The 19,215-nt window shown below is 44.3% G+C and overlaps 8 protein-coding genes across 8 annotated transcripts; 2 read left to right on the forward strand and 6 right to left on the reverse strand.

Annotated features, from left to right (window-relative positions):
• Positions 1–867: 867 nt before the first annotated feature.
• On the forward strand, positions 868–2,240 carry BYT42DRAFT_592542 (alkaline-phosphatase-like protein; the record flags this gene model as incomplete). Its single annotated transcript, XM_051570623.1, has 6 exons — positions 868–885; positions 948–1,109; positions 1,155–1,161; positions 1,226–1,431; positions 1,496–1,591; positions 1,665–2,240. The coding sequence occupies 6 exons, from the start codon at positions 868–870 to the stop codon at positions 2,238–2,240; spliced, it is 1,065 nt and encodes a 354-aa protein (XP_051426634.1).
• An 86-nt stretch (positions 2,241–2,326) lies between these two features.
• BYT42DRAFT_248215 (PC-esterase) lies at positions 2,327–3,854 on the reverse strand. Its single transcript, XM_051562697.1, has 6 exons — positions 3,777–3,854; positions 3,605–3,722; positions 3,156–3,533; positions 2,779–3,088; positions 2,605–2,722; positions 2,327–2,537 (listed from the first exon to the last, which is right to left on the reverse strand). The coding sequence occupies exons 2-6, from the start codon at positions 3,694–3,696 to the stop codon at positions 2,479–2,481; spliced, it is 957 nt and encodes a 318-aa protein (XP_051426635.1). The 5' UTR covers positions 3,697–3,722; positions 3,777–3,854; the 3' UTR covers positions 2,327–2,478.
• Positions 3,855–4,251: 397 nt separating this feature from the next.
• On the reverse strand, positions 4,252–5,721 carry BYT42DRAFT_528925 (uncharacterized protein; the record flags this gene model as incomplete). The annotated part of the gene is made up of 4 exons (XM_051565382.1): positions 4,252–4,734; positions 4,930–5,222; positions 5,328–5,543; positions 5,613–5,721. 4 exons carry the CDS (start codon positions 5,719–5,721, stop codon positions 4,483–4,485), a joined length of 870 nt encoding a protein of 289 aa, XP_051426636.1. The 3' UTR covers positions 4,252–4,482.
• Positions 5,722–6,960: 1,239 nt separating this feature from the next.
• On the reverse strand, positions 6,961–9,499 carry BYT42DRAFT_561385 (organic solute transporter Ostalpha-domain-containing protein). Its single transcript, XM_051567359.1, has 6 exons — positions 9,233–9,499; positions 9,136–9,170; positions 8,599–9,063; positions 8,428–8,525; positions 8,280–8,358; positions 6,961–8,188 (listed from the first exon to the last, which is right to left on the reverse strand). The coding sequence occupies exons 1-6, from the start codon at positions 9,395–9,397 to the stop codon at positions 7,318–7,320; spliced, it is 1,713 nt and encodes a 570-aa protein (XP_051426637.1). The 5' UTR covers positions 9,398–9,499; the 3' UTR covers positions 6,961–7,317.
• A 1,517-nt stretch (positions 9,500–11,016) lies between these two features.
• Positions 11,017–12,662, forward strand: BYT42DRAFT_248401 (glyoxal oxidase N-terminus-domain-containing protein). Its single transcript, XM_051562698.1, has 2 exons — positions 11,017–11,523; positions 11,590–12,662. Exons 1-2 carry the CDS (start codon positions 11,240–11,242, stop codon positions 12,572–12,574), a joined length of 1,269 nt encoding a protein of 422 aa, XP_051426638.1. The 5' UTR covers positions 11,017–11,239; the 3' UTR covers positions 12,575–12,662.
• A 609-nt stretch (positions 12,663–13,271) lies between these two features.
• BYT42DRAFT_603257 (uncharacterized protein) lies at positions 13,272–15,041 on the reverse strand (the record flags this gene model as incomplete). The annotated part of the gene is made up of 4 exons (XM_051571072.1): positions 14,757–15,041; positions 14,645–14,674; positions 14,412–14,542; positions 13,272–14,066 (listed from the first exon to the last, which is right to left on the reverse strand). Exons 1-4 carry the CDS (start codon positions 14,821–14,823, stop codon positions 13,272–13,274), a joined length of 1,023 nt encoding a protein of 340 aa, XP_051426639.1. The 5' UTR covers positions 14,824–15,041.
• Positions 15,042–16,583: 1,542 nt separating this feature from the next.
• On the reverse strand, positions 16,584–17,865 carry BYT42DRAFT_561392 (cytochrome c oxidase subunit VB-domain-containing protein). Its single transcript, XM_051567360.1, has 3 exons — positions 17,666–17,865; positions 17,335–17,568; positions 16,584–17,117 (listed from the first exon to the last, which is right to left on the reverse strand). Exons 1-3 carry the CDS (start codon positions 17,754–17,756, stop codon positions 16,984–16,986), a joined length of 459 nt encoding a protein of 152 aa, XP_051426640.1. The 5' UTR covers positions 17,757–17,865; the 3' UTR covers positions 16,584–16,983.
• Positions 17,866–18,018: 153 nt separating this feature from the next.
• Positions 18,019–19,091, reverse strand: BYT42DRAFT_561393 (uncharacterized protein). The gene has a single exon (XM_051567361.1). It carries the CDS (start codon positions 18,699–18,701, stop codon positions 18,216–18,218), a length of 486 nt encoding a protein of 161 aa, XP_051426641.1. The 5' UTR covers positions 18,702–19,091; the 3' UTR covers positions 18,019–18,215.
• Between the last annotated feature and the right edge of the window lie 124 nt (positions 19,092–19,215).

Consider the following 19,215-nt stretch of genomic DNA (forward strand, 5'->3'; position numbering starts at 1 on the left):
TCTTATCAATCATTTCGTTCTTTTGACAAAAGATCAACCATGCGAGTTACGCATGGTCCATAAAAGGAAATGGCCAAGCATCATTGCTGGCCCCTTGGAACTTTAAGCCGAAAAGAAAGGACACAAAAAGAACAAGACAAAAATTCAAGCAAAAAGTTAAAATTCATCATCTCCTTATTCCTTGCCAAGCTTTTTATTTTTTACTTTTTACTACTTGCAATGAGCAACCATGATTATGTTTTGCCACCCGAAGCAGAAGTCCAACTTCAGCAGGAAAGATCATCGACTACATATGATGAGCCATCAGAAGAACGAGATCATCTCCTTTCTGGTGAGGAAGGCAGTATTGACATGACCCGTCGACATTCTACAGAGACTTACAGTGACGAAGAAGAAGGGTGGGATTTATCATTTGAGGAAGATAATGCTGATTCTCAGAAGCTATGCGTAAGTTTGTTGATAAAACTAAGCAATCGTAGAAATGATCCGAACGCGAAACCGAAACTGAATGGATGGGCTTCATTAGGAGCAACCTGCATTACGCTATTCTATTATTGGCGCCAGCATCGGATTCTTATTTCTCCTCTTGAAAATCACGTTAACCGTATTAGGACACGGATCCTCTTCACACGACGATCATCACGGTCATCGTGTGATAGAACGCACCTACTATAATGGAACGGATTATTTTGATTCCACTGTGATCTTCATTTCACTCGACGGATTCCGCGGGGATTATTTGGACCGCAATTGCACACCACATTTATTACAACTAGGTCAGTCTAGCATGATCTCCCACTGATTCCCACTGTGAATATAGACTAGGCGTTGTAAATGACAGCACAAAAGGGTCTACGTGCGGAATACATGCATCCATCCTTTCCTGTAAGTTTCATCTAATAGGGTACAAAATATATATTCTCATTGATGATGTGGCAAACCAAAAGCCCAATACTTTTCCAAATCATTGGACGCTAGTCACTGGTCTCTACCCTGAAAGCCATGGAATCGTCGCTAACGAATTCTTTGATCCTCATCTCGACGAACTATTTTCTTATACAGCTCCTCCTTCTATTCGAGATCACCCACATTGGTGGGGCGGACAGCCGGTAATGACGATCAACCCTCCACCCCCATAATCACAATGACTCAAGTGGCGTGGTTTTTTTTTTTCAAAATTAGATATGGGAGATTGCGATGCTTCAAGGCAAAAAATGGGGATCAGTGATGTGGCCTGGTTCGGATGTTGCCATGTCATCTGTCCAATCCAATCATATTGTCCCCTTTAACCACTCACTCACACCATTGGATATCATGGATGCAACCTTACGTTGGCTTGATCTACCGACGCATGAACGACCTCACCTCATCACTTCCTACATACCCCACGTAGACTCTACTGGGCACTCGGAAGGCCCAGAAGGAGACAAGGTGAGCCGAAAAAAAAAGCTTCAAACTACCGCTGAAAGTCATTCGCCAACTTTATATTCCTCAGATTGATTCGATGCTGAAACAAACCGATACAGCCATCGGGTATCTAATGGAACAATTAGTGGTACGCCACCTTGAAGATCACGTACACATTGTCATTGTAAGTTGCCACTGCCAAAAAGTCAAGAATGCATAATTGTCGCTTATTGACAAAAATAATAACAAATCACTAGGTAAGTGATCATGGTATGACGTCCACCAAGCCGTCTAATTTGATCTTTTACGACGACATCCTTTCAAAAGAGTCTCTTTCTTTGTTGCGACGTACTGAAGCCGCGCCTTTGCTTGATCTTCGACCGAAAGCGGATGCTCCTCCACACACGGTACAAAAGGTGTATCAAGAACTGGTTCAATACACCCAATCACATCCTGAACCTCATTTCCAAGTATATCTGCGTGAAAATGTTCCTGAACGGTTTCACTATAGTGCCTCGGACCGTATCACCCCTATTGTAGTGATCCCGGATGTCGGTTACACCTTTACCACACACGCAACGACACCGCACGCCAGCAATTTCACGCTGAAAGGAAATCATGGTTTCGATCATATGGCGCCCGATATGCGAGCCATCTTTATCGCCAGCGGACCCAAACTGACCCAATGGTATGATCCTGGAACGGTCGTCGTACCTTTTTACAACGTCGAGGTATTTGAGTTTCTCAGCAAACTACTCAATATCAATGCGATTCCCACCAACGGAACGCTGCATGGCATGTTCATTCCGGCTCCATCATCGCCGCTTTCTTGATGAATAAAAAAATATACCTGGTGCTGCAATACACGCACAAAGAGCTCGAGTTGGTAATCGTTTTGACTTTATAATGTGGTACAATGGTGATGAAATAATAAAGTGAAAAGAAAAAATTAAATATTGATGTGCAGCAGGCTGATCAATTTGAGATCGTATAAAGAGAAAAGGGGAAACATGTAAAAAAAAAAGGGTAAAAGGTTGGATATTTGGGAGGGTGGCACAAGCCATGGACGTTCTAAGCACTGATACGAGCCATCTCGCTGTATAGCAGTTTGTTCCAATCATCCACTGGGCCTAGAGAATAGGTGAGTATAAGTTCTCCTCTACTTAAAGTGATACGTAGCAGCAAATGTGAAAGTACCTGGTAAGCATGTGTGTAAACAATCGGAATCAGGACGCGAGTGAGCATCGCCACGCAAGTTGGATAGAGATACATTGAGGAAGTGGAAACGATCATCGTTCTCATCGATAATCCATTGCTGTTGACAACGCGTCATGAGTATGTGCCATGGCCAAAATGGTACGCCTTTCTTACCTTCCACACATGATCAAACTTTTCCAGCATATCCCACTCGTATTCGCCTTCTTTGCCAGTAGGCGGTCGTGGTACGGTATCTGGGGATTTGAAACGAGAACATCGGGCGTGACCGTAAGGGGTGCTTCGGATCCATACGCGTTGATGCGATTTCACGTTCTTCTTCAAATAGTCAAACACGACGCCCATAGCTTCGGTGAAGGATGCCAATAACTCGTCTCGAGAACGGTCGGGTCCCCATTTCAAATCAGGATGCCAGTGAGGTCCCGTATTCAGAATGATGTAATCAAACCGTGGCAATACATGCGCCCTGCAGCAACGATAAGTATACCGAAAAAGTCCCGTTTGAATCTAGTCTCATATGATAATAGCCTTACCAAGGAAAGTTGCTTCCTCTCCCAATTTGGTAGCCTTCCTCGTCCATCGGTTCCATGATTTTAAAATCGTCCAATCGCACCAAATAGTCAGAGCGCAGGTACGCCATGGTCACGGCACCTGGTTTGTCAACATATTTTTTGTGCACCCACTGGCTCACCCACCGATCAGGATGTCCTCCTGTCATGTTCGTATCTCCCATGGGACTTTCAAGATCCCGCCCAAGCAAGCAAGCTAAACTTTCAAACTGCAACTGATTGATGGAGTCGCCCACGAATAACAGGGGGTGTTCTGCAAGATGATCTGCAAGTAGTCGAGCATGGAACGGCGCCAGTATGCACTGAGCGGGCTCCCATCGATAATCGAGTCTGGGCGTATCACGAAAATATGACAACGATTGAGTTGAGTACCATATGACACATGTCAAAGAAAGATGAGAAAGTAAGCTTACATGGTCTTGCTACGTTGGAATTCATGGCCTTCATGGAGACGTTGATAGCACTTGTGAGGAAAAGATCCGGCACACTGGTACCCTGTCCACATATCGATAGCCGCCGGTGTATCGGATTCTAGATACAGAGGTTCATGAACCCATGTGCCATCGTTGAAAGTATCTGCCGTACACAACGTCTGGTTATCGGACAACGGAGGGAGAGGCAGTCGATCGTCACGCAAAGACCGAGAGTCGTTGATGCTGTTAACAGGGACCTTGGTCCCTGGGCCATCGTCGGCTGACCATACAAAGATCCATAGCAGGATAAGCACAGCAGACGATATAAGGATAGCAAGGCGAGTTTGCAAAGGACTAGAGTGCGCTGTCGCCATCGTCTCTCTGCCAAGGAAAAAGAAAGGAAAAGAAACAAAAAGTGAAAGGAAAAAAGAGAAAAGAAAAATAGCCCCGTTTCAATCTATTCAAGCTTTTCGACCTGTTTTTTTTTATACGGCGATCCCAAAAAAAGGAAACTAAGACAAAAGCAATAGAGCGATGACGGTTCATTTCTATTCACAGACACTCCTTGGATTTTTTTTTTTGCGACTTCTCCGAACAACCCCACAGAGATCTGTCAAACATCCCATGGAAACTCATCATAGCAATTTGTTGCAACGGTTACTTTTTTTTTATTGCAGGTTGCCAAAGTTACTGGGAAAGACAACTTTGGGCTTACCCCGTTGTTGCTATTTTCGTTCATTCAGTCTGGAACTATCTACAAAGAGTCACTGATAAATTGATGGGCATCCAGCCATTTAGCCTAAGTAAATTTTAAATCGGAGTTCGATCTGTGCGACCGCCGATCGTTGAGCGTCATTTGAATTTCTTTTTGAGACAGGTTACACACGTTTGAAATCGAACACTTCCAGAGCCACCATGGCATCAATATTGATTCCTTCATCCAGACGATGGCTGTTGACCATGATTTGGCTTACATAGCCCGAAAAAGGTTCTGTCTCGCTCGTTTCATCGTGATTGTGTTCCGCCTGTTCCGTGACAGGAACCATTACCCGATCTTCCGGGTCAATTCGATTGTTTTCCACCAGTCCTTCGTGCTGATTCAAACAATAGATCGCATACCGTACTTTGGTCTGTTTCGCCAACTGGCTCGACACACCCCGGCGAGAATGGCTGTTTTGGGACGAGGAAGTCGATGCGTGAGTGTTTGAATGAACCGAGCGCTGCGAGTGCACGGTGGTGTCCGGTAATTCTTTGGGGATGGTGATGCTTTTCTGTTTGCGCAAGACCGTAGATTCGGACTTCTTTTTCGATGATTGTTCTTGCACGGATAAAGAGGCGAGCCCTTGTTCTGGTTTTTCTTGTTTGACTTCTGACATTTTTTCCTGAGCAATGACTCGCATATCACGTTGCAACTCAAAGCGGCACACAAGCACCCGTTTTTCCCCCGTTGCAGCGTCTACGGCATCCCGTGCGTCATCGGAAATATGCAGTAATCGACGCGGCAGCACTTGAGCTTCCACTTGAATACGATAAGGCGTGCCAAGCACCGTCTCCACCGATGAATAAAACATTTTTCTGTAGATCATTTCGTTCTTGTTCGTCGTCGAGGCAGACGTTTCTTGAGAGCCTACAGCCAATAGCTGGATTTGACTGGAGGAAGCTTCCTCTTCATCTTCGGAAACGTTGGAATCAATTTCGTGAACGGTCGCGGTCGGAGATACACTGCCTTTGGCGGTGTCCTTGTTTGCCGTGACAGGAGATACCACGGGTTTCATGATCTCCCACTCATTCTCCACCGAAGGAGCAGTAATGTGAACCGATGCACGGAAACGGAAGCGAGGGGTTCCCAAGAGCAACCGTCGTCGTCGTTCCTGATGGTCCGATTGATCCACATCAAAGTATTCGTCAAGTGCAGCGTTTCGCTCTTCCGTAGCTCCTTCTGATTCGTTGTTGTTGGTATTATTGGCTTCATGTCCATCGTCTTCGGATTGGCTTAGCTGGAAATGACGAGGGAACATTAATCTTTCCAATGCTTCGCGTTGCCATAACGCGCGGAACACGATGCTTTCGTCTACAATGCCATCTTGTCGAACCGTGGTTAATTGGTCGAATGTCATGTTACTGTAAATGACGGTGGTGCGAAGCAGGTACGAGAGCACGGTGGCTTTATCAATGACACCGCCCGAGGAGGCATCGGCCACCAGTTTTTCGAAAGGCACGCAAGCAGAAAAGCTGAGACGGGATAATCGTGGTCGAGATCGTTCGTGCGCTCTGGATAAGCTTTCCTCCGAGTCCTCCAATTCTTCAGAGGGAATGCGTTTGCGTTTTCGTGAACGGACCGTTTCGGCCGTCAAGGACTGGACCTCATTGTTTGATGATGCGCCTTGGAAACGACTGAATTTTGGATCCTTTTGTTGCATTGGTCGTACAAAGCCAGAAAGTCGCTTGTTGTCCTGATCGATAGGACCCGACGGAGTCCACGTAATTTTTCCAACCGATTGCATGAATGCCATCAACACGGCACGCAAGAGGCAGTACCGTTCAAATTCGCAACGTACGTACAAGAGATCGGCACTCAAGACATCGGACATGTAATCGACAGGAAGCAAAGCAAGGCTGTCGGCGTGTTTGGGACCGCAACGTAAGAGCAGCAGTAGGGTGGCGTCTCGTAGTTGTAAGTAAGCTGCATGCGATCGGGGCAGTTGGCATATGTGTTCCAAGTCGCGCATGATAGTTGTGATAGAGAGCTGATTTGCTGTGTACATATCGACACAAGTTTGTGCCAGATCTTCGATTTCAAACAGTACTGCCACCGATAAAATACGAAGGGTATCTTCGCTGCCGATCTCCTGCACCATGGTTTCTTTGTCTACGCAATATAGCCATCGCAAGACGAAGCGAATGTGAGACGCTAGCAGGTGACTTGGCTGCTCCGTAGGTTTCGCAGCTCGCGTGTTGGGGGTGGGAACAGCAGTGATCGGCTTCTGCCATTTGCGTCGCATAATATGCTGGAATGGGGCAAGCACAAATCCACGGTGAGAGAATGCTTGAACGAGATCGATCGTTAACGTGGTGACACAGCCGGATTGCTGGACGGAAGGTTGACCTTTGGTGGGGATACGGTCAATGTTGCGTAGCAAGTGGTGAAAAAACGGGGTTTGGCACAGAATGGCTTTGTGAACGTCGAAGCGCATGGAAATGGGAAATGAAGGATGGAGAAAGACAAGCGCTAAATCAGAGAAAAGCGATTGATTGAACATTACATTGAGGAGATGCCTCTCCAAGGTGACGGTCGCTTTCGTATCTGGCATGGCGTCCTCTCTTCAAGCAAACTATACAACACAAAGAATTCGGAAAGTCGCGCACATAAATTGATTTCTTTTTTTCCCTTTTTTTGCCGCGTCACAATGATACACATTGTCCCTGGATCCAGAACACACACCGCTCTCTGTGAAAGGCAAACTCGACACAGTAACGCACGCACGGTATTTAATGAAATATACGCGTATATCTTGATTCTGTCAGAATTTGGGATACGCGGCGTAAATCGTACATTGCTTTCAATTTTCATACGGAAAGGGGCCATAAACAAGATACAAAATACAAATTACACAAAAAAAGAAAGGAAATTGCACAGACCTACTTTCTATATTTACAAAAAGTCGTGATGAAAAAGAGAATAAATAATATTATCTAGTGGGGATTGACAGTATTTACACGCCTGATTTCTGTTTCCAAACGTCGTTGGTGAGGACGCGCTCGGCTTCCTCTGCAATGTAGCCACCGTCGTGCTCAAGCCATGTAGGCTTGGCTGATGAATCAGTTTGATGTTCTAGTACCACGGATATTGCCTTTGAACCGTTCACGGTTTCACTGGATCTCCTTGATGACGAGACGTCGCCGGGTATATCGTATGTGTCCTGTTCGTCTTCCGCACTCAAATCCTCAGCGACAACAAAGTCGTCTTCTCCACGTTGCACCACTACATCTATACAACCTTCTCGCGAACAGAGACTCGGTTCTTGTTCTCGATCACTGCTGTCATTCGAGAATCGGGAATAAATACTGGAGTCACTTGCTCGCGCAACTTCAAGATCATCCGTACCACCATAGTGATGGTATTCTGCCTGTCGCGCCAAGGGAGCTTGAAAATCAATGACGGGATAGTTGGGATCGCCAAAACTCCATTGACGGCTCTCGATATACAGCTGCTCGATCTCGTCGTCCGAATGCGGATCATCAAAAGTCAACGGTTCGAGATCTTCGTCCACCGCGGCTTCCAGTACGAGGTCGTTTTCCTGAGGCAGATAAGCCGATGGATCTACGGGATCAATCCAATACTTTTTATGTTTCGTCCGAGAATAGCGAAGCCCCGCCATGATACGCGCCGAACGACTATTGCCAGCATGGGGCACACCATCCATCGGTTCAAAAGCGCGATAGTTGAATCGAACACCAGATAATGTGTCCAATGAATCCATCAATACATCTTTTAATCCCATGGAATCCCGCAAAGCATACCGCAAAGGCATTCGTGCAGAATGAACTTGCGCATCGTAATAATCCTTGTACGAAAAAGCATACCTAATATCCAGGCGCAGCGAATAAGTAAGTGTCAACAATTATCAAACCCCATAGGACTCATTTCTGTGCACATTAAGATCTGATTACTTACGAATGCGCTATCGCAAAAGGAACCAACTCCAAGCATATGAGAAAGTCCTGAATCGCTACTGCTGTATGCTGATGCTTACCTAACAAACAGGGTACAAACGATAAATTCTGATGTAGCATGTAAACAGTTCTAAAGTTGCGAAACATACCATCAATAACACCTAGATGCACCAAAAAGGCAACAAGTACACTCTGCCAGAAAGAAAAGAAAATGATGGACTTGACGCACAAACATTTTGCCAAGGGTCTATGGTGCGATATCGCGTAAGAACATGGTCACTGGTGAAAAGAAAGGTTACTATAATCGCGAAACAACGTACCTGAATTTGACAAGATCTTCTCCTGTCGCATGGAAAAACACCATCAGGCTCCAAAGACTCAGACATACACTGATATTGTAAAAAAAGGTCAGGTACAGATACGAGCTTGTGAAGCTAAGGTTGTTTTCGTCGTAGTAACCGATGGCTTTCATAAGCATGGTGATCAATGCTAATACGGGCTTGATGTAGACGAATTGCAGAATAGCACGCTTGACGAATAAAAATGTGTATGGATCTCCCAGATGGATATCGGACGAGTAAAGTGTACCAGGAAAAACATTTTTGGACGGCGGACGGCGGTGAAGCATGTTGATAAGCGATCTTTCACCTCCGAGTTTGTTGAGCAACAAATTGAAAAATGCATAGATCACAAATGCTTCATAAATGTCTCGAAAGGTGTCAACGTAAAAGGCGGCATCCAGAGAAACCAAAGAGATAAAAGTGCTGACACCATAGATCGGTACCCTACATTATAGCAACTCCTTTGCTGAGCCTTTGCATGTCTCTGACAGAGATTTCCATCATACTATCACTTACATCCATAATATTCGGACCACTTGTCGCTGTTGATTCTGCAAAAAAGGGCTAATGTTAGTGGATCATGTGGATCTTGCCATGGAGCCTATTGACTTGCCGGCTTCCTGTAATGCTTCCATTGAAGCCAAATGGAATACAATGAGAGGGAGCAGCCACACACTGTAAAGAAAAGGGCACAATATATGGCAAAGGAGCTGTAAGTTGCACCAGCACCGCCTTCACCATAACGCTTGCTTGCATATTGGGCCTGCCAATTTGACATTTGAGTTGATGGACAGACAGGGAAGCCCGATTCCCAAATCGGGAGATGAGAAGGGACGTGCGTAATTGCTGAGTTTTTTCATTCGATCGGATGAACGTCATCCAATCAATTTATGGTAAGGCCTCCGATGGAGCAGACTTCAAATACGTCTCTTTGTGTGTATGAAGCCTTGGGTGTCGCTGACTACCTCAATTGCGGAGCTACTTGCCGAAGTTACGTTGTACGGAGCATTAGGCATTCCTTTCACATTCGTGAAAGCTCGTCAATGACGTTTTGTAAAACTTCTTTGATCGGGCATCTGTTCTTTGATCAATCAGAAGCGTTGCAGTTTATTGAGCGTCCTTCATAACTTTTCCAACAACCTGCATGGAGCAGGTCTTTTATGAAATATAAACGATATCGTTGATAACGATCCTCAAACTCTGAAAAATGAGGCGATTTTTTTATTTTTAAAAAAAAGGAACTTGACAGGGATTTTGGTATTGCAAATCACATACTTAGTTACAACCGTCGAGAGTAGCGCTGATCCAGTCATTGTAACCGTGTTAAACCCAGGGTGGGAAATGTATGAAAACTTCATGCGCCAAAGAATACGTGCAAGCATCATGGATGATTATAATGTTTTCCCAAGACATGCAAAGTCGCTTTTATAAAAGGATTTACCACAAATGGACCATGTCTTCAGTAAAGTTATGTTTGAAACTTTGTGGGCATCAGGTCTCTATAGGCTTCCAAAAATAGCGAAAATTATAACGTGAAAGCGGACCGGCCTCGCGGTCCATCTCTTCTGGTAAGTAACTTGTGGTTCTCTTTTCTTGGGATCTACGGTATCCAAACGAATTTGAGAGCAAGTTTGAGATCACCCATGGTTCGAACAAACTTTATCCATCTTAAATACACAGTTTGATTTGTTGCTCCTCTATCTGATTTGAACTTTCGTGATTTCAGGTAAGCTGTATCCAAATTAACGAGGACAACAGTTGAACGTTTGCAGATCTGGTATATGACTCCATAGCAACACACCAGAGGACAAACAAAACAAAAAAGATAGCCTTTGGCACAATATTTTTAAAATATTTCGTCCGCAGTTGTTAGGAAGGCTGATCTGGGACCCAGTGTTCATGGCCCAGAGACTCGGCCAAAAAGCGTCTAGTCATTCTAGTCGTCCAATGAAAGTTTTCAGATGGCAGAACGGAAGCTGGATAGATTGTCTCTCCGCCGAAGCATAGAAAAGGGGCGACAAACACCAGAAATAGATGTTGAGGCTATTTTGGTTTTTTGTGATTCGGACTCTACCTCATGCGATTGTCTCATCTTAGTAGATCCGTCACTCTATTTTTTGTTTTGTTATGCAAAGTCCAAGCACAAGATGAAGCGACTTGGCCGTTCGAATGGTCGATCCAGGAACCATACCATTCGCCTTATGCCAAGACGGGGAGAATGATTCAGAAAGGAAGAACAGGCGTGGCTGCCATGCACGCTGTTCTGCTAAAGTAAGTCTCTCTTGATAAATACTTGGTGGCATAGTGACAGATAATTGATCCGATTGTTTTCTCAAGTGAGAAAAAAATCCTTATTATAGACAAAGGTACAAAAGGACAAAATTGAAACAGGTCTGATGACTGGACGTCTCATATTTGTTATGCCAACTTCCTTTTTTTTCGTTTAGCCGAATGGAATGAGGCCCAACTAGATTCGGGTGTGCCGGCCTATTCAACGCTGTACGATCTTGATACGGATACGTATCGACCGCTGTTGCTGGAAACCAACACATTTTGTTCGGGTGGTGGCTTTTTGGCCAACGGCACTTTTATCAGCACAGGAGGAGCGGAAAGTCGGAGTATGTGGAAAGCACAGCGAGGTCACCAATCGATTCGTCATTTCGAACCGTGCCTTGACGCCTCGTGTGTATGGCACGAATATAAGACCAATCGAATGTACAATAATCGCTGGTACCCGACTGTCGAACAGCTTCCGGAAGGCGATCTTTTCATCCTTGGAGGATCGACGACCGGTACGAAATATAATCGAGCAGAAATCAACTCGGCGTCCTATGAATTCTGGCCTCCCAGATCAGACGCTCCCATACCCATGCCATTCTTGGTGGAAACTCTTCCTTACAATTTGTAAGTGTCTTGAGATTCTCGGATGATCACATGATCTCATGTCTAATGATCGCCATTGCTTTCTAGATATCCATTTGTGTTTCTGCTTCCCAATGGCAACTTATTTATTTTCGCCAGTAAAAAGTCCATGATCTTTGATTATCATAACAACCGCATTGTCAAGAAATTACCTGATATGCCAGGAGTACCGCGATCTTATCCTTTGACCGGAGGTGCTGTGATGTTACCGCTGGACCCTGAGAATGATTATAATGTCGAAATCCTTGTTTGCGGAGGATCCAAAGAACCCAAGAACAATAGCCCCGCGGATGATACGTGTGGAAGAATCAATCTGGGCGATGAAGACCCTTCATGGGAGATGGATACGTTTGTACACAAGAGGCTTATGCCCGATGGCGTCATACTGCTGGACGGCACCGTTTTATGGGTGAATGGATGCCAGCGTGGTTGGGCAGGGTATAACCGACGCAACTTTGATCCTACCTTTGATCCTATTATTTATGACGGTACCTTGGAGCACGGTAAGCGATGGACCACAGGCCTGGCTGATACGGACATTGCGCGCATGTATCATTCGGTGGCGCTCACTCTTCCTGACGGCCGCGTCTGGATTGCGGGCTCCAATAACGTGGATCCACCCAACATCACGGCCGAATATCCTACCGAGTTCCGCGTAGAATATTTTTCCCCGCCTTATTTATTCCAAACACGCACCCGACCTTTGCTATCGCATGTCCCCCGTGTCGTGACCTACAATCAGACCTTTGAAGTGCTTATCAACCTCGGCGAGTTCAAGGGCCAAAACCCCGAAATCAAGGTTGGCCTGTTACGGCAAGGTTTCAGCACGCATTCCATGCACATGTCGCAACGCTACGTGTATCTTCGCCATACCGTGGCAGCTGATATGCAATCTATCCAAATCGAAGCACCACCCAAACCTACTATTTTCCCTCCAGGATCCGGTTATCTCGTCGTCCTCTGCAATGGCATTCCCTCTACAGGCGTAGAAATGTTTGTTGAAAAGAATATTGAAGATCTGCAAATTCCGTAGCACTTGCATTTCTCACTTTCATTCATTCACTCCCTCAAAATAAATTATCACTTAATCCCGTGTCGCGTATGACCAGTGATGGTCATTGTCGAGTATTTGAATGTGTGGAAATATAATCCAAAGAAAGATTCGATGAACCATTGATTTTCTTTTTTTGATTACATAAACACACATGTCAGTATTTCCTATTGGAGAATGAGATGACGCACGGACTGTGATGATACAAATAAAATGCGAGTGAAATGCCGCGCAATCGAGAAATGCTACGGTGGGTCCTTATTACTTGTTCAATCAAATTGAATGACGGGTTAAATAGAGATCCGCGAGGTTGGCCCCGGTTCATGACGATTTTTGCCACTGCAAATCGTACCATGATTCAAATTGTGCGTCCTCCAACTGTATTCTGTCCTACCATTGCCTCGTGCTGGTTGTTTGTTTACAGTTACCCTTGTGCAAACGAAATAAATCAAACTAAAAAGACGTGAACAAAAAAAAAAAGCCGTACGAGGACCGATAAACAAATCAACAAGAAAAATCAAAGGATAAACGAGCATCCCCTGCTTTAATCGATGCACAATCTAAATAGCAATAAAATGTTAAAGAAATGGTTGGTTGACATCAAGCCACCTGGATAATAATGGTAAAAAAGAGAAAAAGATAAAAAAGATAGAAAAGGGTCGAACAAGAGAAACCATGTTTAATAGCGCGTTTCTTGCATTTGAGGTTGAGCATGATCATCTAAGCGAGATAGGGGCGGTGGTTGAGAAAAGTAACCGTGCTGATCCGGGAGGCTTGGGTCGGGTGAAGGATGTTCTACAGCTCCGTAGCCTGACCCAATGGCTGTGCCCGTGGCGGCGCGGAAATGGGTTGCAGAAGAAGCCGATCCCTGGCTACGTTGTGAAGGTGTTCGTGGCAATTTAGCGACAACGGAAGCGACAACGCCCAAGAAACTTTGAGGACGCCAGCGTGTATTCACGTTTTCATCCAAGGACGAAGCCGCACGTTGTTGTCTACGACGGTTGTGAACCAGCAAGCCTGCTAAGCCTATTACGGCAACACATCCAATACCGACACCTAAACCAATCCCGAGGTTTCTATTGCTGATACTTCCAGCAACAGCTTCAGATTCATTGCGCTTATTCGCAGCATCGCCAGCCGTGGTTGTCATGGCCGGTCTTCCTTCTGAGTCGCCGCCGGATGGTGCATTGGTGTCTGAGGAACCATCGTCATCATCGTCGTCGTCGTCGTCACCGTCATTGTCTTGGTCGCTATTGCTGTCAACGTTACCGCTGCCGTCGTTGCTATCATGGTTCGAGTCACCGTTGCCATTGTCGTCATCAGTGCCGTTAGTATCCGATGGATTATGTTGCCCACCGAAATTCTGGGTGTTCGTGTTATCAGTTGGGATCTGTTGAGACGTGGAAGGCGATTCCGAGGAAGCGGTGATCGGTGAGTTAACATTTCGATCCGTCGTCGACGGTGTGCTTGAGGCCTTGGCCGTGGTGGTTATAGTCGTCGTCGTGGTTGTTTTTTTCGTGTGGTGCTTTTTCTCGTCGTTGGATCCGTGTTTGTGGCCATTGCCATGTTTGTTTGCAGAATGGGATGGTTTGGGTGTGGGGGTAGCTTTCGTATGTTTTTTCGAGTGGTGGCTTTTGGAAGGTTTGTGGTGAGTTTTCTTCTTCGTAGTTGGGGTGTGCGATGGAAGACCGGTTGATACGACAGCATGTGCGTGGAAACCTCCCGAGGGGACAAACACAACCGTCGGTGTACAATGAACCGTGCTTGTTTTCTGGTGATTGTGTGTGTAAGTCGAGGTCGAACACCAGATCTGCGTTACATTGTGTCCTATATTTTTCCAGTCAACCACGGACGAATTGGCAGAAGAGACAGGGACCGATTTCGTCTTGGTCGGCGTCGTAGTGATCTTGGAGTTACTCGCCGCGACAGACCTCGGTATGATTCTATGCCCTGGGAGTTAAAAATTCATTCATTAGTTTTTTGTTATTTTGATACACCAGTTTTGATATTTTTTTTTTTTTTTAAAAAAAAAGAAAAGGACTCAATTTTTACCTCTGGCATGTTCAGAGCTGCTTTTTAACTCTGTAGGAGGACGAGCGAATCGAAAGAATAGGTTAACGAAAAGAAATCGAAAGAAATACAAATCCGAGTGCTGGAAGCTAACCTGAACAAAAAATGGTTGAACTGAGGAACACGAGGAGAAAAAGAATGGGCTGTATCGAAAAATGCATCAAGTCTCATCAAAAGAAGAAGGAAAGAAGAGGGGAAAAAAAAGGGAACAAGAAAGGAAATGGAAGGGGAAGGATAAGGGCTGGAGGGAAGAACACGGACCAAGCACAAATCAAGCGAGTTAGTAAAGAGAGAGAGTTTGCGTATGCGTGTGTGTGTGTGTGTTTGTGGAAAGCGCTCTGACACAAAAAAAAAGAGGTTGAGAAAGGGAGAAGGGAAAGAGAAAAGCAATACAATAACAGAAATACTTCATATTCTCGAATCTAGTTTTTTTGGGTTCCTGTGTGACATTTTCTCGACTTCCTTTGATTTGGATAATAATAGCAACCCCATGGCAACGCACACTCGTAGTTTTTAAAAACCCACATTTAGTTGGCACGGCCAAATAGGCTTTTTTCTTATAATACACAATCCTTTTGTTACCGCCATCCAAAGTCTATTTTGATGTATCCAATATAGAAAACAGTTCATTCAAGTGTACTTTTTTGTTTTCTTGGTTCATTTATTGTAGCTTCTTTTTTTGTGAAAATCAAATTTGTGCGGATGTTCATTTTGTACCACGACACCATACGATCTTATATGTTCAGATGTTGTTCTTGTGGAAAAAAAACTCAGCCGCAGTTATAAACTACAAAAGTGGTCCAAAGTCAGACCAATAACAAATCAACGTCAGTATATTGGGATGAAAGGTTTTTCGTTTTACAGAATATACTTATTGACAGTGCCTCTTGCTCTCATATGACTACCTATCCCAGAGCTTCCTCCTTCTTTGCAAACTAGATACGGGTCTATCTTTTTTTATTAGCTTAAGGCACGAAAATTTCCGCCAGCGTAACTAGCCTATATTATCATGAAACCAGCAACAGCAAATGGATCTAGTTATCCAGCTGCCGTTTAAGTTGCGATTCCAGGCTGTTCTGCAGATCGCGAACCGAGAGTCCCAAAAAAAAAACTTTGGATCCGGTACGCTTACAATAGTAGAGCTACTTTATACTTACTGCTTTTTTTTTTTTGGTATTTTCAGTGTTCCGCCCAAGTTTAAAAACTGCCTATAACTCTGATATATACAGCTTCCTGAGAAACATTCGTCATTGTCCCCTTTTGCAGCCTTTCTACCGCCATCTTGCTGTACTTTCTGCAAGCCAGGCTGCCAAACCATGATAGTGATCGGCGTCCGGTTTGATCTCCGAAAAACAGGGCTACCTTGAAATGTTCATGAGCTTTTTCAATTTTACTGGAGGATCTATGGCAATGCAAAAGATGCCAGGCTCACAAGAGATGCTAAGGGTTAGATGAATCATTAATGATATCTTCTTTAATTATAGCGTCAAGACTATTTATAAGGTATGAATGAGGATCCGATAAATAAAAAGATACCGTTGAAACTTTTTATGGGGAACATCATGAAGAGACATACAGTGCGTCGTTTATTCGCCAACTGAACCAAATTTTAAAATGTCTCTAAGACAGATCATTTTCTTTGTGTACGGAGGTTTTTCTTCAACGGTCTTACACGACCCAAGCAAAGAAAATAGCAACTCAAAGCGTACGTCACCTGATACCGCGTAGGCATTAATGGATTCCATGGTACAGTTGTGAAGCCATTGTTATTTGATTACAGTCGTGTGGTAAAGTATGTCGTTCACAGTAAATGTTATCGCTTTTGAGAGAACATCTAGCAAGCATGGAACAGTAGAAAAAAATACAAACAGGGATCACTGCTTGCAAAAAGGCTGATCAGTCCTCACAAACTGCATTTATGCTTTTTATATGTGTGTTTGGAATACATTTGCGTTTTACAGCTGTTGAAATCAGTAAGTAACAGATCCCATGGTTACAGATGCTCCGTTTCAAGGGACAAAAGGGAAGTGTTCGATTTCCTGACAGATGGATTCTTTTGCAAGACTAGAAAAAACCCGTGAAGCAACGCTGAGAATTTAAAACAAAAGAAAATAACTTGTTATTTTTTTTTTTCTGTCTTCAGATCTGGAAAATAGGACTGATGACTTTTTTATCTAAAAGTGTATAAATATGTCAAGCGTCTTATTTTTGCCTGATGTCGCTTATTCTCTTTTTTCTTTAGAGTTTTTCTTTTTTAAAAACTTGTATTTTGAGAGAGATTATCGATGTGAAAAGAATGGAGAGAAGAATGACGGCTGCGTTTAATGGTGGTGACCAGCATCTTCAGTGCCGATGAAGTCCATCTTGAAGACGGAGCCGCACTCGGGGCAACGATCGTGTTCGTGGGACTTGTCCAAGTTGATCCAGATGGTATCGTGGGATTCAGCAGGATAACCTATGATTGATTATGCCATGCAATTCATGGTTAGAAAATAATGCCGTTGGAATAATGGCGCCCCTCTTTTCTTTCCCGTTTCTTCCTATTTGTTTTGCATTGCCAGATGTCTGCACCCAATTCACAGACACACACACACATATAGGCTGTAGTTCCCTCTTTCTTTCTTCGTTCTCTTGATAATAATGGCTACAGAACAAAATTCAATGCTACATACCAGTGCAACCGACCATGCGGATAGGGTCGTGGGACTTGACAACGACGGGGTTCTTGGGGGTACCGAGATGGGTCATGTCCAAGGCTTCCATGTCGAAGAATTCGCGACCTTCGAGCTTGGCAAGCAATTCTTGACGTTCCAAACCAGTAGCCTGTTCCAAATCGGTAGGAACGGTACCGGGTTGGGCACCAGGACCCAAGTTCTTTTCGACATCGTTGTGAGAGACAGCACCAGCTACAGTTCAGAGAGAACCACAAACAATTAGTAAATATCATCCGTCAAAATGGCGCATCGTAAAAAAATAACCGTCATTGAGGAACGAAAAAAGTACACAAACGGGCACCCAAAACGGAGAAGGGTCTAACGGAAGGACGGACCGCAAGAGGAGCAGCGCGAACAGCAGCACGACGAAGAGCGAACATTATAATGTAGAGAGTGAAAGTAAACGGCAGGCAACAACAACAGAAAAAAAAAATCTTGTGTTTTTACTCCATTCTCCGACGCGCTCACCACAAAACAAAAAATATCGACAGATTTCGAAAAAAAAAAATTATATAATACAAATATGTATATACGAACAGCAGGGCTCCAACTGTGGTTGTATCACGGCAAGATGACGTCAGCTTTTTTTTTTTTTTTTTTTTTTACAGCATGAAAGGTGCGCTTGCAGTTTTTACTTGACATTTTTTGGACACCTCTCATCTAGGTTTTTTTGTATACAAAGTATTACCAGTAATGCGGTCCTTGTCTGTGATATTGGAGTTGAATGCAGGGTTTATTTCGCGTTATTCCGTCCCAAGAATTATGATTGAAGAAATAAGGGTCAGGGGGAATAAGCTGAGTGTGCACACAAAAAATGATGTAGTATTACATTGTTCATTTCACGGTATTAAGGGAAAAAAACGTCTACGAAGCCACGCTGCACAATACACTAGCATATACGTTATAAAGCTCGTTATCCGACGATATAAGCGTTCAATATAATTGCCCGTGGCTTCGTTCTCTCCTTCGCTATTGGACCCATCGTCGGAAGATTCGCTTGGACTGACCACAAGCGCCGGATTATTGGATAGATCAGTCGTCGGGCGAAAGTGTTGAGCCAAGTCTTCGGCGTAAGCCTCATCCATGATCCAGTCAAAGGCATTGTGTACGCTTGGAATCGAATGTGTGCCCGGTACTGGTAATCGTAGCCGTGGAGAATCGCTCGAATGAAGATAATAGTAATAGCAATTGAACCGACTCCAAAGGGTTGAAAAAGCCGAGTAATCTCTGGCGGCCGGAACAATCCAAGTCGAGATGACCCGTCGTTCGCCTACGAAAACTTGATAATAAGTCAAGGAATTCTTTTTTTTCACCACCCTTAGCATTTGTGCTTAACCTGAAAATAGATTGTAACGAAATTGGTATGGCAACATGGCGTTTCGTGATAATACCTTTGTGCCTTTTTATACTGTCAGTCCTCGGGCTGCGAAGCAGGTATCATTGTCCTTGTTATCCTTCTCTTTATGAATGTTCTTTCTATGTCTGTGCGATACTCGCCTAAAAGGTCCCAATCTTTCAGTGAATCGTCTTTTTACAAGTAGTTCTACGTTAGAGGCGCATTAGGCTTTTTTCGATAGCGTTGAACTTTTTCGCGGCATCATCTTAAAATGCAAATTGGTTGTGATGGTTTCCCCAACCGAACCAAACTGTCAAGCAAACGACCACCCTGCTATATATCTTTTGAACGTCTATTGAGCCTTTTACCCAATCACAATCGTCTACTTCCAATGGCATGTTCTTTGTTATATACACGATCTGCGTTGCATCATTTTATTATTCCGATTTGGTTGTTGATATTACTATTAGGGTGATTGTCGGAGGAGAAAGGGCCGGTTGCTG

The sequence above is a fragment of the Radiomyces spectabilis genome, assembly GCF_025331425.1.
Source record: "Radiomyces spectabilis strain NRRL 2753 chromosome Unknown BYT42scaffold_3, whole genome shotgun sequence".
Taxonomy (NCBI): Eukaryota; Fungi; Mucoromycota; class Mucoromycetes; order Mucorales; family Radiomycetaceae; genus Radiomyces; species Radiomyces spectabilis.

Bases quoted from the DNA above. Each gene is read 5' to 3' on its own strand.
- BYT42DRAFT_248215 (XM_051562697.1), bottom strand. From the start codon at position 3,696: ATGTGGACAGGGTACCAGTGTGCCGGATCTTTTCCTCACAAGTGCTAT. The intron at 3,089-3,155 runs GTAAGGCTATTA...TCGTTGCTGCAG, and splicing joins AGAGGAAGCAACTTTCCTTG to GGCGCATGTATTGCCACGGT. The intron at 2,538-2,604 runs GTACTTTCACAT...CCTATTCTCTAG, and splicing joins TTTACACACATGCTTACCAG to GCCCAGTGGATGATTGGAAC.
- BYT42DRAFT_561385 (XM_051567359.1), bottom strand. From the start codon at position 9,397: ATGTCAAATTGGCAGGCCCAATATGCAAGCAAGCGTTATGGTGAAGGC. The intron at 9,064-9,135 runs GTAAGTGATAGT...GCTATAATGTAG, and splicing joins GTGGTCCGAATATTATGGAT to GGTACCGATCTATGGTGTCA. The intron at 8,189-8,279 runs GTAAGTAATCAG...CCTGGATATTAG, and splicing joins CCTTTTGCGATAGCGCATTC to GTATGCTTTTTCGTACAAGG.
- BYT42DRAFT_248401 (XM_051562698.1), top strand. From the start codon at position 11,240: ATGTGGAAAGCACAGCGAGGTCACCAATCGATTCGTCATTTCGAACCG. The intron at 11,524-11,589 runs GTAAGTGTCTTG...ATTGCTTTCTAG, and splicing joins GAAACTCTTCCTTACAATTT to ATATCCATTTGTGTTTCTGC.
- BYT42DRAFT_561392 (XM_051567360.1), bottom strand. From the start codon at position 17,756: ATGTTCGCTCTTCGTCGTGCTGCTGTTCGCGCTGCTCCTCTTGCGGTC. The intron at 17,569-17,665 runs GTACTTTTTTCG...TCTGAACTGTAG, and splicing joins CGTTTTGGGTGCCCGTTTGT to CTGGTGCTGTCTCTCACAAC. The intron at 17,118-17,334 runs GTATGTAGCATT...AATCAATCATAG, and splicing joins CCGCATGGTCGGTTGCACTG to GTTATCCTGCTGAATCCCAC.
- BYT42DRAFT_561393 (XM_051567361.1), bottom strand. From the start codon at position 18,701: ATGCTAAGGGTGGTGAAAAAAAAGAATTCCTTGACTTATTATCAAGTT.